Source organism: Anomaloglossus baeobatrachus, chromosome 3 (assembly GCF_048569485.1).
Source record: "Anomaloglossus baeobatrachus isolate aAnoBae1 chromosome 3, aAnoBae1.hap1, whole genome shotgun sequence".
NCBI classification, from domain to species: Eukaryota; Metazoa; Chordata; class Amphibia; order Anura; family Aromobatidae; genus Anomaloglossus; species Anomaloglossus baeobatrachus.
The window spans coordinates 457,762,500-457,780,305 of NC_134355.1; the positions used below are offsets into that span (position 1 = coordinate 457,762,500).

At 42.7% G+C, this 17,806-nt stretch overlaps 1 protein-coding gene across 1 annotated transcript in view; it reads right to left on the reverse strand.

The window, feature by feature from the left end:
• Positions 1–17,806, reverse strand: part of LOC142296643 (putative cation-transporting ATPase 13A4) — a 192,950-nt gene that overhangs the window by 48,141 nt on the left and 127,003 nt on the right. The window contains exons 14-19 of the mRNA XM_075340496.1: positions 17,641–17,791; positions 17,479–17,562; positions 17,207–17,363; positions 16,871–16,988; positions 16,045–16,169; positions 4,875–5,044 (exon numbers count right to left, since the gene is read on the reverse strand). Coding sequence (XP_075196611.1) covers positions 4,875–5,044; positions 16,045–16,169; positions 16,871–16,988; positions 17,207–17,363; positions 17,479–17,562; positions 17,641–17,791 — 805 coding nt within the window. The remainder of the gene's footprint in view (positions 1–4,874; positions 5,045–16,044; positions 16,170–16,870; positions 16,989–17,206; positions 17,364–17,478; positions 17,563–17,640; positions 17,792–17,806) is intronic.

Consider the following 17,806-nt stretch of genomic DNA (forward strand, 5'->3'; position numbering starts at 1 on the left):
ACACCATCATCAAGCACGTCCTTGTCCCAGCGCAGCGTTCAGTTATCCATTCAGCAAACCTTTGAACGCAGGCGCAAATACACTGCCAACACCCCACATGCCACAGTTCTAAATGCTAACATTTCGCGACTGCTTGCGCTGGAAATGTTGCCTTTTAGGCTGGTGGAGACAGAAGCATTCCGTGACCTGATGGCGGCAGCTGTCCCACGTTACTCGGTCCCCAGCCGCCACTATTTCTCCCGGTGTGCCGTCCCCGCATTGCATAACCACGTGTCACAAAACATCACACGTGCCCTGAACAACGCTGTTTCACCCAAGGTCCACCTAACCACAGACACGTGGACAAGTGCTTGTGGGCAAGGCCGCTACATCTCGTTGACGGCACACTGGGTTAATATTGTGGAAGCTGGGACCCAGTCTGAGCGAGGGACGGAACACGTCCTTCCCACACCAAGGTTTGCAGGCCCTACCTCAGTCAGTGTTTCACCCACACTCTACAGCTCCGGAATGTCATGCTCTTCAGCCTCCTCCTCCTCCTGCGCATCCTCATCCACTGTGCCCTCCACACCAGTCACAAGCTGGAAGCACTGCAGCACTGCCTCGGCGAAGCGGCAACAGGCTGTGCTGAAGCTAATCTGCATAGGTGACAAACCCCACAATGCAGAAGAGCTGTGGACAGCTCTGAAACAGCAGGCAGATCACTGGCTCACACCTCTGAACCTAAAGCCAGGAAAGGTCGTGTGTGACAATGGCCGGAACCTGGTGGCGGCTTTGAGGCGAGGCCAGCTGACACATGTTCCATGCGTGGCCCATGTGCTCAACCTCGTGGTTCAGCGGTTTATAAAGTCATACCCAGAGCTGTCTGATCTGCTGGTAAAAGTTCGCCGCCTGTCTGCACATTTTCGAAAGTCACCTACTGCTTCAGCCGGCCTTGCCGGCTTTCAGCGCCGTTTGCATCTTCCGGCTCACAGACTGGTGTGTGATGTCCCCACGCATTGGAATTCAACTCTGCACATGTTGGTCAGGATATGTGAGCAGAAGAGGGCAGTTGTTGAGTACCTGCATCACCTAAGCCGTCGGGAAATGGGTCAAACTCCACACATAACACCTGAGGAGTGGAGATGGATGTCAGACCTATGTACCATCCTCCAAAACTTTGAGGACTCCACCAAGATGGTGAGTGGTGATGACGCCATTATTAGCGTCACCATACCGCTACTCTGCCTTCTAAAACGGTCTCTGCTGAAAAACAAACATGATGCATTGCAGGCGGAGCGCGATGAGGCAAGAAACAGTAGTGGGTGTGGGTGATAACACACAGCCCAGCCTCGTCTCATCACAACGTGCAGTGGAGGACTATGACGAGGAGGAGGATGAAGACATGGAGCAACTCTCCGGCCAAATTGAGGATATGACATGCACACCAGTCATATCCTCGGTTCAGCGTGGCTGGCCAGAGGACAGGGTAGATGAGGAGGAGGAGGAGGAGGAGGAGGAGGTGGACAGCATGTTCAGTCATCTTGTTGGTCAGGCTACTGAAGTCCTGGCTGTTAAGAGTCTGGCGCACATGGCTGACTTTATGGTAAGCTGCCTGTCTCGTGACCCTCGCGTTAAGAACATCTTGGCCGACAATCATTACTGGTTGGTAACACTGTTAGACCCACGCTACAAGGAGAACTTTTTGTCTCTTATTCCCGTGGAGGAGAGGTCAACCAAAATGCAGCAGTTCCGGAAGGCCATACTCACGGAAGTAGGCAAAGCATTCCCCTCACAAAACGCTAGCGGCATAGGTCAGGAATCAGTGGACAACCGAGGCGTACAGCCGAGAGAGGCACAAGTCCAATCCGCCAGAGGTAGGGGAACAGTCTTTAAGATGTGGGACAGTTTTCTCAGCCCCTCACGTACCACAGCCCCTGAGGTGCGGGGTAGTGCCACAAGAAATCCTAAGTTTGCCCAGATGCTGAAAGAGTACCTTGCAGATCGAACAACTGTACTCCGACATTCCTCTGTGCCTTACAATTATTGGGTATCCAAGCTGGACACGTGGCATGAATTGGCTCTCTACGCCTTGGAAGTCCTGGCCTGCCCTGCTGCTAGCGTTTTGTCAGAGCGTGTTTTTAGTGCCGCAGGTGGAATCATTACAGATAAACGCACCCGCCTGTCAACTGAAAATGCTGACAGGCTGACTCTGATCAAGATGAACAAGGGTTGGATTGGGCCAGACTTCACCACACCACCAGCAAATGAGAGCGGAATTTAAAGTTTGCCATGTACCTCCACTCACCCATGGGTACACACTTCTGGACTTTGGATAATTGCTGGACTGCTCCTCCTTCTCCTCATGCGCCACCATGATGATGACCGTTACAAATTGCAATACTTAGGCCTTTGTTTCAGGTATACCCCCAGTGGTAAATTTTTTCGCCCATTCTTTGCAGAATGGACATTACAACGACAGGAGACCCGCTCCTTTGCAATGGGAACAATGTTTTGAGGCCCTCATGCACGTCTCTACCCAGGGACAACATGGAGCCTCCCAATTTTTGGCTGCCCTGCCTAAGGGCTATACTATAATACACCCACTTCCTTAAAATGAACACTTAATGTTTTGAGGCCCTCATGCACGTCTCTACCCAGGGACAACGTGGAGCCTCCCAATTTTTGGCTGCCCTGCCTAAGGGCTATACTATAATACACCCACTTCCTTAAAATGGACACTTAATGTTTTGAGGCCCTCATGCACGTCTCTACCCAGGGACAACGTGGAGCCTCCCAATTTTTGGCTGCCCTGCCTAAGGGCTATACTATAATACACCCACTTCCTTAAAATGGACACTTAATGTTTTGAGGCCCTCATGCACGTCTCTACCCAGGGACAACGTGGAGCCTCCCAATTTTTGGCTGCCCTGCCTAAGGGCTATACTATAATACACCCACTTCCTTAAAATGGACACTTAATGTTTTGAGGCCCTCATGCACGTCTCTATCCAGGGACAATGTGGACCCTCCCAATTTTTGGCTGCCTGGCAAAGGGCTATACTGAAATAGACCCACTTCCTTACAATGGGCACTTCAGGTTTACAGTCCATCATGCACGTCTCTATCCAGGGACAATGTGGAGCCTCCCAATTTTTGGCTGCCCTGGCAAAGGGCTATACTGAAATAGACCCACTTCCTTACAATGGGCACTTCAGGTTTACAGGCCATCATGCACGTCTCTATCCAGGGACAATGTGGAGCCTCCCAATTTTTGGCTGCCCTGCCTAAGGGCTATACTGAAATAGACCCACTTCCTTACAATGGGCACTTCAGGTTTACAGGCCATCATGCACGTCTCTATCCAGGGACAATGTGGAGCCTCCCAATTTTTGGCTGCCCTGGCAAAGGGCTATACTAAAATAGACCCACTTCCTTACAATGGGCACTTCAGGTTTACAGGCCATCATGCATGTCTCTATCCAGGGACAATGTGGAGCCTCCCAATTTTTGGCTGCCCTGCCTAAGGGCTATACTGAAATAGACCCACTTCCTTACAATGGGCACTTCAGGTTTACAGGCCATCATGCACGTCTCTATCCAGGGACAATGTGGAGCCTCCCAATTTTTGGCTGCCCTGGCAAAGGGCTATACTGAAATAGACCCACTTCCTTACAATGGGCACTTCAGGTTTACAGGCCATCATGCACGTCTCTATCCAGGGACAATGTGGAGCCTCCCAATTTTTGGCTGCCCTGGCAAAGGGATATACTGAAATAGACCCACTTCCTTACAATGGGCACTTCAGGTTTACAGGCCCTCATGCACGTCTGTATGCAGGGGCATTGGTGAACCTCACAATTTTGGACTGCCCTGGCAAAGGAAAATACTACAAAGACTCACTTCCTCAAAATGGGCACATTAGACTCAGAGGCCTTCATGTACCTCTCTTCTCAGGGACATCGGAGTGCCACACAATGTTTTCACGTAAAATCTTTCATGTATTAATCTCAAAAAGTAACATACACCAGCTCTATCTCACTATTGGGTATGTGCCCTTAACATTTCTGCCATGAAAAATCATTTTGGGGTCATTTTGGAAGGTTTTCTGGTGAGTCCGTAAAAATGGCGTGAAACGCGGACAAAATTGTTCACAGCTGTGACTTTTGAGTGATAAATGCTTCAAGGGGTCTTCCCCATGCTGTTGCCATGTCATTTGAGCACTCTTCTGAGACTTTTGTGACATTTTTAGGGTTTCTCCATGCTGCCGGGGGGTCATTTCACAAAAATACTCGGGTCTCCCATAGGATAACATTGGGCTCGTTGCTCGGCCCGAGTACACGAGTATCTTGGGAGGCTCGGCCCGAGCTTCGAGCACCCGAGCTTTTTAGTACTCGCTCATCACTAATGGCTATATCAGGAGAATTATACTACATTTCTAATTGGAGGTATTTGCTAATATTATTATTATGCCTAATAAATATTCAAATAGGATCTTGGAGATGGAAATACCCCTTTAAATAGCAATATTCCAGCTACTTCGGCTCCACACTGGTTGGATGAATCCAACGTCGATATATATCAAAAAAGATAAATGCAGGGGGGTGCCCAGAGTTTGTGTGTGGGGAGAATATTTGTTTATTTGTGTTTAAAAAAGAAAACTCTCCCAAATCTATTCATGTAACTGTAATGGTGTCTTATGACCTCCTACTTTTTTTTCAAAGAAATATCAATACTTTGTCTGCTTAGTGTGTGTTTTTTTCATTTATTTATAAAAAAAATCCTGAAAAACAATTAGTATTGGTGGATTTGAAAAAGTATTAATATTGAAACAAATTTGCATAACAGATAACAAGAAAGTTATCGTTTTTTAGCCAAACATAAAAATCTGACGTTACCTGTAATAATTTATCATTCTCTACACTCTGTGGATATTCCAGAAGCTTCCAGGTGACAGACGCGGTTGTGTTACAGTCAGGACCTTTTGCTTCCACTAGAATCACTTTGCTGCTATCAGGAATCATTCCACAATTCTTTGCAACTGTAGTTGCTGTTTGTATATTGTCACCTGCATAAAAAGAAATATTATTATTTAAAGGGATATTTCTACCATATATCAGCTTATTGCTTGCATCCAATCCCTGGGAGCACCACCAATCCTGAATATAAAGAAGGCAGGTTCCTCTGCATGTTCTCAGTCTCCTGGTTGTGCGATAATAAAAACTGTACTATTTACTTAAAGGGAATATATCAGCAGCTGTTTGAAATTTCAAATGAGATAGGACACGGAACCCTGATTCCTGGGATGTGTCACTTACTAGGCTGTGTGTTGTAATTTCCATACAATCATTATTTTATCAGCAGGAGATTAACAGTACAGGACTATAGCTCATGCAATTAGCAGTCAGGCTCATCAGTGTAAGGCACCATACACATTGACGGTATTTTGCCGAAGAGCTGGATCCGGTACAAATATGTTTCAGCTCAATTCATCTCCAATGGAGTCACGGCGGGATGCGGTCACATGCACCGCATGTGACCACATTTTGCTGCAATTCCCTAGGAAATTAATAGAGCTGAAACGCATTTATATCGGATCCGGCCCTGAAGCAAAATACCTGAGCGCGGCCTGACCCCAACTCCACTACTGATTAGCAGTTTGCTGACAATTTACAGTTTACAGGAAGATACCAGTCAGGTGTCTGGGTGGGGTTTCACGCAGAGCAGAAAACTTGGCTTTGTTATGTATACATCAGACAAAACATATTATATGAAAACTACACTAGGCAGCCCACTAAGTGATACATTGTTGGAATCAGGCTTTTTTGCTCTATGTTATAATGTTGTTTGATTTTGTAGCAAAAACGTGCTGACAGATTCCTTTTAAAAGCAGTCTTCCAGCAGCTAACAGCACAGTGCATGGCCAGGGAAAAACAGCACTGTGTGCCCACTATTCTCAATATTAGAGGGGGTCCCAAAGGTCATAAACGAGAGATCATAAATTTATTGCATAACCTAGCTTTAAGGACATTGTAACTGTTGAACACAGATACACAACCTTTTAGGTATTATTTTTTTGTACATGCTCACTGCAGAGATGTATAAAAAAAATATATATGTTATTTACAGTCTATCTACACTAGGCAGTCAGATTTCACAATATAGCATGAGATCTTAATGCTTAAAGATGGGAAATTGTAGAATGGAGTTATACTATATGCGCCACTACCAGGGACATTAATTAATTTCATGAGACAAGTTTTCACCATTGCTTTACTGCACTTTGTCACATTTGCAGACCCCCTGAGGTGCCTAAAAATTGGAACCCCCACAAGTGACTCAGTTTTGGAAACTAGATGCCTCAAGAAATTTAGCCAGATATTTTATGAGCATCTTGAACCCCAGATGCTTCACAGAATTTTCTAATGTTGAGCCGTGACAGTCAAAAAGAAAATTTTTGAGGCACAGTACAAAATTAAGAAGGGAACAAGCACCACATTTGAGTTCACATTTAGTTGGAATAGTTTGCATGTGCCATGTCACCATGTCATGCCACCATGTCATGCCATGGCAGAGCCCCTAAGGTGCCAGAACACCAAAAATCCCTGCTGAAAAAAAAAATATATATTAACCACTAAAATGTTGTTTTAGCCCCAGATTTCCAATATTTACAAGGTGAATATGTAAAAAAAGGCACCACAATGTGTTACACAATTGCTCCTGAACGTGGTGATACCCAACATGTGACTGTACAATACTGTCTGGCCACACAGCAGTTCTCAGGAGGGAAGGAGCGCCACTTGACTTTTGGCGCACAGATTTTCCAAGAACAATTTGCACACTCCTTTTGCAGAGCTACTAAGTGCCAGAACAACAAAAAAATCCTCAAGTGACCACATTTTGGAAATTACACTTCTCTTGGAGTTCAACTACATGTGTAGTGAATATTTAGGCTCTGTAAACACCCATGATGTTAAACACAGTTACTGTTGAATTAAAAATTACAAATAAGACGTTGTCATGCCCAATACATTGTAGTGCCTGTGCATTGAGCCATAACATTCTTCCAGAGCCTTTGTGCTACCAGTAACATGGAAGCCCCCTATATTTCTGTTAACAGTTGATGGACCTGAGTGGGGATTTGTATTTTTGTGGGTTGAGTTGAATGCTATTTGGTTGAACAAAAGTGTTGATGACCGTACTTTTGTACATGCATAAAAAGATGGTCACAGCTGGATCATAGGTCAGACAGGTGTTCAAATTTACTCCCTCTGCCTCATTACAGTGAACTTTCCATTAGGAATTTTATCAGAATCATGTTTTTCATAGATTTGCACATAATCCCCAGTGTAAGTGTTCAGCGTAGAGTGCAGGATATATATGAGCCACACCATACTGTAATCTTAAGGAGGCAGAATAAACAAATCAACAACAGTTGAAGAATTGGCTTTATTTGTTTAATTTTTATGTCATTCACCATGCGGTATAAATGATTAGGCACCTTGATTCCTCTGATCAGTACAGTTACAGCGATACCAGATTTAGATCATGTTTTTAGGTTTGGCTACTACCACGCTATAAATAGTTTTTTACAAAATGAAGTTTTTTGTGTCACCGAATTTTGAAGGCTATAGTTATTTTATTTTTCTGCCATCAGTCGTGTGAGGGCTTGTTTTATGCGAGATGAATTGGAGTTTTTATTGGTACTATATTGGGCCACATAATAATTTTGGATCACTTTCTATTCCACTTTTTGCGAGGCAGAATCATGAAGAAACAGTAATTCGGGAATTATTTTTTGTTTTTTACTCCATTCACTTTGTCATAAAAGTGATAAGACAGCTTTATTTTTTGGGTCAGTATGATTACAGCGATACCACATTTATATTTTTTTGTAATGTTTTGCTGCTTTTACACCATAAAAACAATTTTATAGAAAAAAAAATAGTTTTTGCATTGCTGTATTCTGAGAGCTATAGCTTTTTTATTTTTATTTTTTCGCTGACAGAGCTAAATGGTGGCTTGTTTTTTGTGGGACAAGATGACGTTTTCTGCAACTCCATTCTTATTTATATACACCTTTTTGAACATGATTTTTGTCAGCTGCATGATGAAAAGATTTAGTTTTTGCTATGTTTTTTTATTTTTTTTGCTGTGTTCACTCAAGGGGTTAACTAGAGTGACAGGTTTATAGACCGGGTTGTTATGGACACGATGATATGAAATATGTGAACTTTTTATGTTTTGGGTAATTTACACAAAGTTATATATTTATTGGAATCTTTTTTTTACTTTTTTGTTCTTTATCTTCAGAATATTTTTAGATATTTACCAATTTTTTTTACTTTTCAGTTTTTTAGTTAGTCCTTTTATGTAACATTACTGTTTAGCACTCTGATCTTTGATATACCGTAATCCATCCACTACAATGCCTGATCATTGTAGTGCATTATATATCAGAGGTGCACTTTCTGCACTGTCAGTTTACCTCAAACACTATGCATCTGGCATTGTGTGTGAGGCTTTTTGTAGCTAAGTAACCCTATTATGGCAGCGATCGGGTCCCTGTGATCACATAACAGGGACCCAATGTCTTGGGACAGGAGAACGATATTCTGCCTGCCAACTAAATTCTGTGATCACTATTGATCATAGCATTTAGGGGGTTAAACTGCCCGGAGTGAGGCAGGCATCACTCCTAGCAGTGAGATCCAGGTTTCAACTACAACATAAGCTGCAGACTCTGAAATATATATACTGCAAGGTGGGGTTGAGATGGATGTATTTCAAGGTCTATATTGTATATGGACCACAATAGCTGGATTGACCAAGGGTTCCTGACCCAACTTGCAGCCTAATGCCTGCTTTACACGCTTCAATAAATCTTTCAATCCGTCGTCGGGGTCAAGTTGTAAGTGACGCACATCCTGCATCGTTCGTGACATATTTGCATGTGACACCTACGTGCAATCAAGATTGAACGAAAATACGGTGATCGCATACACGTTGTTTATTCCTCATACATTGGACGTTTTGTTGTATGAACCTAGTCAATTGAAACGTGTGACATCCCATCAGCTGAGCTGTCACTGAGGTTACCCGCTGTCACTGGATACAGCGGTGGCCGCGAGTAACCTCAGTGACAGCTCAGCTGATCGCGCGGCTGTCTTCATTTGCTGCGTGGAGCTGACAGGAGCGGCGGTGTGTGCTGCAGCTCCGGTCACCTCCATGCAGCAGAGCTGGAAGCGACGCTGGAGCATCCTGGATTACGCCGGACATGGAGGGCTTTTTCGGGCTTATTAAAGTGGTGAACCAGGGTATATGTTTGTGTTTTTTATTTCTAATAAAGGATTTTTTCGGGTGTGTGTGTTTATTTACTGTCACTTACAGATTAATCATGGAAGGCATCTCGGCGAGACGCCTGACATGATTAATCTAGGACTTATTGGCAGCTATGGGCTGCCAATAACTCCTTATTACCCCGATTTGCCAATACACCAGGGCAAATCGGGAAGAGCCGGGTACAGTCCCAGAACTGTCGCATATAATGTATGCGGCAATTCTGGGCAGCTGCTGACTGATATTGTTAGGCTGGGGGGCTCCCCATAACGTGGAGCTCCCCATCCTGAGAATCACAGCCTTCAGCCGTATGGCTGTATCTGGCTGGTTTTAAAATTGTGGGGGACTGCACGCCGTTTTTTTAAATTATTTAATTATTTATTTCACTGCACAGTATAGACACGCCCATCGGCTGCTGTGATTGGTTGCAGTGAGACACCTGTCACTCAGTGTGGGGGCGTGTCTCACTGCAACCAATCATAGGCGCCGGTGGGCGGGGAAAGCAGGGAATACGAGATTGTTTAATGAGCGGCCGGCTTTTTCAAAATAGTAAAAGCTGCCGGAGCAGTGAGAAAGCCGTACAGTGCCGCGCCGGGATCGGTGAGTATATGAGAGAGGGCTGCTCAATTCAGTTATTCAGGAGTTTAGCGGTCACCGGTGAGTCATTCACTGGTGACCGCTAATCAGGACGCGACACAGGCAGAGCCGCAGCATGACAGTGAAGTCGGGTGAAGTTAACCCGAGTTCATTCTGATCGTGCGGCTCTGTCTGTGTCTGCTGTCATCTGCCATTTAGCTCTGCTACATGGCTCTGTCTGTGTCTGCTGTCATCTGCCATTCAGCTCTGCTACATGGCTGTCTGTGTCTGCTGTTAGCGGCCATGTAGCAGAGCTGAATGGCAGATGACATAGTAAAAACGCATCCCTACACATTACACACGCTTGGCAAGTCAATAAATAAAAAAAAAAAGGGTGCCCAATGCATACGTCACAGAACACATGATCTAAAGGATCGCACACAAAATTGATCAATTTAACATAGACTACTAACGCATGTGTGACAGCAAATGAACGACCTACGTGCGATCTCATAAGATCCCATATGCAACCTGGGCGTGTCACATCGCATACAAGATTGCACACCTAATTGTAAGGTGTAAAGCTGGCTTAAGATGTGTCTATAAGGCTGTAAAATTGGGTAGCTAAACACGCAGTCAGTCCGGCATTATATGGTGCATGAAATATACCTCTCTGGAGTTCAGATTTTGGAAGTGAAATCCAAGAAACTTTGCTTGTTATAGGAACCTATCTGCATCCCATAATTTTAAAGGTGCAACAAAAAGATGACAAAGGAAGCCAACCTCTTCCTTACTTCTGATATAGACCATTGATTCACGGTTACAACAAATGGTTACTCCTTGACAATAGGATTTGAAAGCAGCGTCCAGGGTTGTGATAGGTATCTGATGATCATATGATAGCTGTTTAGTGTTTATGAATTGCTCTTCAATTTTAGTTATTTTTACTAATGCAATTTTCTGGCTGTTACCTGAAGTGACTAAAATTTTATATGCAGCATCAACTTTTTACCACATGGTGTTACTATTGAATAGTTTTAACTAGAGATGAGCAGATCAATCCGCAGAGGCTTATTAAAAAATCATTTCTTCACTTTGAAAACAGCTAGCCTGCACCTGCACCATGTAAAAAGGGGTAGTTTTTGGATGTGTTGACAAAAAACCTTTCTAAATGCTTAATTTTTTTTCTCAGTAGTAAATCTGTTGTGGATCCCAAAAAATAATTTTTACTCATGATTGTGAAGCCATAACTTCTTGAGGTTTAAACAGTCCACCTGTTTTTCCTCCATAAATAGAAGGATAATTTTTGGACAGGATGTATAAAATCTATTGCTTCTGAATTTGTTTTTTATTTCCCGCCCTCCAAGAGCAATAACTATTTCAGTTTTTCTGCGATATAGCCATATGAAGGCTTGTTTTTGTTGGACAAGTTGTAGTTTAAATTCCACCATTCATCTAACAACTCAATGTACTGGGAAAAAGAAAAAGTTTCAGCTGTGGTGAAAATGCTAAATAGACGCAATTTGGGGGGAGGGCTGGAATTGTTTTTATACGTTGTTTAAGAAATACCATTTTATTTCATTTTTTATTTCGATATACCAAAGTTTTACGGACACAACAGTACCACATAATTGTTTTTAAAACATGGGGTGTTTTTAGACTTTTTTTAATTTTTTAAAAAGTGAAACTTTTTTTACAATAAGTTGTTAGTCCCTTTAAGGGACTTGAACTTGTGATTATCCAATTGCATGTACAATACAACAGTATTGCAGTATATAGTAAAAATCACAATCTCTTACAAACACTAGTTACAGGCTGATTTTTGTAGGAGCACTGTTTTTCTGCCTTTAGCATGCCATGGCTATCTGTCGGTGAGCAATAATTGCGCCACAGGAAGTAGGGATACAATGTGAATTAGCCGATGTCACTTATTGACAGTGGCATTTTACTGTAACAGCATTGTGCAGAGCTCAGTGCTATTGGAGGCAGATCCTGCTTGTATATCATAGCCATTATCTGCCAGGAAACATGCTTAGTTTCCGAGCTTTCATCAAAAAGGGGACCAGACACTGGATATACCAATATGTCCAATGTCGCAAAAGGGTTAAAGAGGACCTTTCACCACTTTTGGTATTTTTAACCAACTACCTCACGATAAAGCAGCCGAAGAGCTGAATAAAACATAGTTTTCCTTTTTTATTTATTCTTTCCATTACAGTGGAGTTTAAAGTCTACAATTTAGGAAGCCTAGCATACTTCTTTCCTATTCAATAAAGGGGCATTAACAGAGATTCTTCTTTGAGGGTATTTCTTTTTCCCTGTTATGACATTGTCCAGTCACAAGCTGGCAGCATGATACAGGGCCTGTCATGTCATTATATCACCGGGAAAGGTGATAAAGACGATTGTGTGAGCAGGATTATCACATACAGTATTTTGGATCTATTTCAGGAACCTGGGATAGATCCAGGTATGTGATGAGATTACAATCTAGCACTCCTCCTCTCCCAGCTCTTGTAATTACTGTAAGGACCAGGAATGAATAGATCTACATGTGATAAGGTTAGGCAAATTTCTCTTTCTACATTTTTTACCTTCCCTCTGGGCATTAGCTTTTTTTACCCATATGATGCTACCATCTTAAAGCACCACTCCAGTGTTTTTTGTTTTTTATTACGTTGGAGTGGTGCTTCTAATGTTAGTTTATTCCTTATACTCACCCTCCGCTGTCTTTATGTACTATCACACATTGGTCTGTGATAGTTCGTGTCCTGCCGGATCACTCCAGTGTTTCATGGAGCAAGACGGAGGTCACTCTTCAATGTAAGTCTACGATAGCCTCATTCTCACTCTCATAGACTTGCACTGAGAGCGCGTGACATAACTTCTGACTTCCAGCCTGTCAAAAGTTGTGATCACAAAATGGTGCCATGGGATGCTAGTGAAAAAAGGTGAAAACTCTAGAGGGTGAGTATAAGGTTAGGAGTAGGGACCTCAGATTAAAAGCACAACTCCAGCAGTGAAAAATAATACTGGAGTAGTGATTTAATTATGATTGGGCAGCATCATACAGGAACAAAATGAGATGTCCCCAGAGAAAACTTTCTGTTAATGGCCCCTTGGTTAAAGGGAAATTAGCATTTTAGACATTCTAAATAGTGATGGGAGAATAGTGATTTTAGTGTTCAGGTTATTCTCAACAAATCCCAAAGTACTATTCCGGTATTTGTCATGAATAACGTTTTTTCTAGGAAATCTTCATGAAAATTGCTTGGGTTTCCCATGGACTTGTATTAGGTTCATTATTCGAGACGCATACTGGAATAGTACTTTGGTATTCATTACGAATAATCCAAACCTGAATAGTTACTATTCACTCATCACTAATTGTAAAGATTACAAGTCAATATCTAGGATGCATGGTGGCTCAGTGGTTAGCAATATAGCCACGCAGCCCTGGGGTCCTGGGTCCCAATACCACCAAATACAACATCTGCAAGGAGTGTGCATGGTGTATATTCTCCCAAGGATTGCATAGGTTTCCTTCCATACTACAAAGACATACTGACAGGGAATTTTTATCATAGCTCTTAACTGCCCTGGATTCAGCAGGATCCCACTTTGAGGGTTCAGTCCCGCTGTCACGGCATGATAGTGCTTTATCTTAACTTTCTGTCACTCTCTTCGCCAGCTCCACATTGCTTCCGCCTTGGGGGAACATGCATAATTTAAATATACAATTTTCTCTGGCTCATTGCTAGGCAGCAGACCTAGTAATGAGCCACAGCCCACCATGAGGAAGATAAGGGAATTTGGTATACTTGAGCTGTATTGCAGGCAATGAAGCCAGAAGCTAATTATACTTCTACATAGAGATACATCTGTATATATTAATATATCTCTATGTTCCTGTATTCTAGAAGTGAAGAAATATTCAGATTGTTTTGATTCTATAAAATTATTAAAAAAATAAAATAAAAAAACAATTGGAAAAAATGCAAATTTCATTTAATTGCAAAAAAAACATTTTTTTCTCTTAAGTGTAAGTCTCCCTGGGACTTGAACTCAAAACCTCTACTATTACAGCCAGGAGCTAATCCTATGAGCTACAGGCTCTGCTGATGTCACTGGGAGAATTTTGTATACTTAAAGCTGCAGTGCAGACTCTGACACTTCAGCTAGATTGTATTGATACATAGAAATACATTGTACATTGCAGTGAATGTCTATGTCCCTGTATTCTAAAGGAAAAATAAAATATATATTTTTTTTATTCCTATAAAATTACCAGAAAACAACAAAAAACTATTAATATAATGACAATTTGAATGCGCTTTTTAAAAATAATAAAGATCACAAATCAGCAAATAACATGGACATATTTACTGTCCCTGTAATCGTAACAAAATGCACAAGACAGCGATAAGTGGTGTTAAGTAAAAGGTACAAAAACATATGACCTCTACAGCCAATCCCTCAGCTTAGCAGCTCCTACTGTCAACATTGGCAGATTTACTTAACTAAAGGCCCCATCACACGCAGTGACGTATCTAACGATATATATCGCCGGGGTCACGGATTCCGTGACGCACATCCGGCATTGGTAGTGAGTAGTGACGTGACACAGAGCGACCGTTAACAATGGAAAATACTCACCAAATTGTCCATTGTTGACACGTCGTTCCTTTTTAAAAAATTGTTGATTGTTGAGATCGCAGGTTGTTCGTCGTTCCCGAGGCAGCACACATCGCTACGTGTGACACCCCAGGTACGACGAACAACAGCTGACCTGCGGCCGCCGGCAATGAGGAAGGAAGAAGGTGGGCTGGATGTTACAGCCGCTCATCTCCATCCCTCCGCTTCTATTGGGCGGTCGCTTAGTGATGCCGCTGTGACGCTGCACGAAATGCCCCCTTAGAAAGGAGGCGGTTCGCTGACCACAGAGACGTCGCTAGACAGGTAAGTCCGTGTGATGGCTCCTAATGACAGCTACTAATGATATTGTGCGCCACGGGCAGCGATTTGCCCGTGACGCACAAACGATGGGGGCGGGTATGCTTGCTAGTGTGTCGCCCTGGCCTATAAGGTCGTCACAGGGTGTTGCACAATTTTCCTTTCCATGCAGCATCCATCTCTCCCTTGGTTCCAGGTGTCACCCAGTGATGTGCTAAGGTCAGCATGCAGATCTCAGTCACACACACACCAGTGGGGAGGTCCAGGAGAGAAGGGGTTGACCACCTTGAAGTCAGGCAGACTGGGTGGGAGGTGACTGGGCAGTCATCGGCAGGGAAGCAAAGAGAGCAGAGGCCTCTCAAGTAGCTCTCAGTGAGGAGAGTAGGCTGGGGAGTTGGAGTTCCCAGACAGCGTGAGAGAGTAGCCTCAGAGAGTGAGAGGCTGTAGAAGTGGAGGCTCCTGAAAGGTCAGACTAGACCAAAGCACACTAGTAACATCACTGGGAATGGTCATCTGGACGTGCTCCCCCTCAGCGGCAGCGGTACTGCAGGACGTTTGTTTGAATCACTGCCTGTGTGTTCATTGACCTCACAAATCAGCACAGCCTCATCCAGCACCATGATAATCACTATAAGTTCTCTGCTCCCTGTCTCCCAGGCCTACAGCCCTCGGCTCCCCTTCTCCACCATCACTGGGCCCCAGGGCACACAAACCCCTACCCATGGAGGGGTTAAACACCTTGCTGCTATACCACCGCGACTGGGTTCCCCTACCAACAGCAGCGGTGGTACACCATCTTACCACGCACCGTGGGTGGCGTCACAAACTTCTAATCCCCCTGTTCATAGTCCCCCTTTCATTGAGTGGCCGCACGACCCCCGGGTCCGGAGACCCCTCGAGCCACCACAGATCCGGATCTGAGCAGCCCGGCGATATTATATATATATATATATATATATATACTAGCGATATTGCTGCGTGTGACGGGGCCTTTAGTATTTGGCTGCAGGGATCATATGTGTTGTCATGATGTCACCGCTACAGCCTGTCAACAAAGACTGGGGCAAGAGGGAAATATAGTGCTGGACTTAGTTAAAGTGACACCCGAGTTTATTATTTTAACCTAACGTAATCTGATGGGGAGTGAAAAGTTATTGCAAGAAAATCATCATTTTATTTTTAAGTGCAACTGATCCACACCTGTAATCATGACAGTCCTGATGTTTGCAGCATTCAGTTGCTCTAGGACAGGCTTAGTCTCTGGTTTGAGCCGATTTTCTAGTATGAGCAAGCCAAGGAACTCCATGTTGCTTTCAACTACATCCCTATAAAGAAACAGAAAAACAAACTTATATGAGTTTTCCACTTTCAGGAAAGTTGTGTCCCGAGGCATAGTTTGTTGAAAAAGTATTAAATTGGGCATTATTTATCCTTCACTTGGTCTACTGAGCCTTGACATCTACTGTGTCTGTAATGCTGACATCACATCAACATTGTTGCAGTCAATCAGTTAGTTTAGTGGATGATAGTGGTCACATGGACAGTCGCTGAGCCTGGTTATTGGCTTCAGTGCTCTCGACGTGATATTAGTGCTACAGACAGCAATAGATACTGAAACAGCAGATGAGACTCAGTGCTGGACGTGGACAGGGGATGACCAAAGCACAGATTGTTTTTCACAACAAACTGCTCTTCAAGGTACAACTTTCCTCAAAATGAACAACCCCTTTAAGTGATAGCATTTGAGTTAAATATAAGCTGGTTTGATACTCAACATGAAATAAAAATATCCTCACTGTTAGTCCTACTGACAATGCCCAGGAGAACAATAACTGTCATTACCACTTTATATTGCATTTCATTAGTGGACAATAATTCATTTATTTGCGCAGAGGTGAAATATGTAATAAGGCAGTTATTACTCTTAAAGATATAATCTACCATAAAAATAATGCATAACAACGATTTATGTAATTGAAAAGTAATGTATTCTAAGTAAATAACAATACATGTGTGTTTACCTTACCTTTCAATACTCTCTAAATCATCCCGATTTGCATTCTGTAGAATCTTATATGCCACGCCAATTACTCGTAAACCTTGAAAAGTATAGATTTCTAGGATTTCTGAAAATTCTTTTGGGACTTAAAAAATAAAATACATACATTAGAATAATGGAATCATTTAGAATATAAAAAAAAATGAATTTTACAATATCTCATGCTATTAGTTCACAGAAGGCAAATAACCTGGACTGCCATTGAAGTGGCAATTCCAATACTTCTTTATTTTATATACTATATATATAGTATCTGGCTTATTAATTGAGTGCCTTTACTTTGAGCTACTCATAGCACCTTACCTGTATCTGACCTGCAAAAACTGGCCACCATCTCAGGAGCCCCCTTCATGTAGACAAGTAACTCATCCCCTCCAATAACCTCAGTGATAACGGACATACGTTGTAAACCAGAGGAGAAGGGGAACTGGAATAAAACATTTATACCCTTCACTGTATTCTGTGAGAAAAGAAACAACTATGTTAATAATCTTTGCTCTATCTGTTCTGTTTCATAAATGCTCAGCACCAAATGTAAAAAAATATGAGTTTTGTAGCAATAGGAGAAAACTTACAATCCACGAACTTGGCCCAGGGTGGACAACCATGTTCTGTGGGGTATATTCTTTACTTGAATCTTCATTGGTGTCTTTTAACACCTGTAATAATAAAAAATAAGTTTGAAAAAAAAATCACATTGCTGTCAATATCTACAGTCTAAATAAACTATATATTACCCATCCTGTTGCTGCAAACATTTTGAGGTCCAAAGGATCACCTTGTAAATTTCCATCAACCATGATCACCGAATGACAGCTTGCCATAGCACCAAACATAGGTCCCCAGGGGAGTTCATTTATCTGGTCATATTTAAGCATTTCCTGAAAACTAAATAAAGAGGTG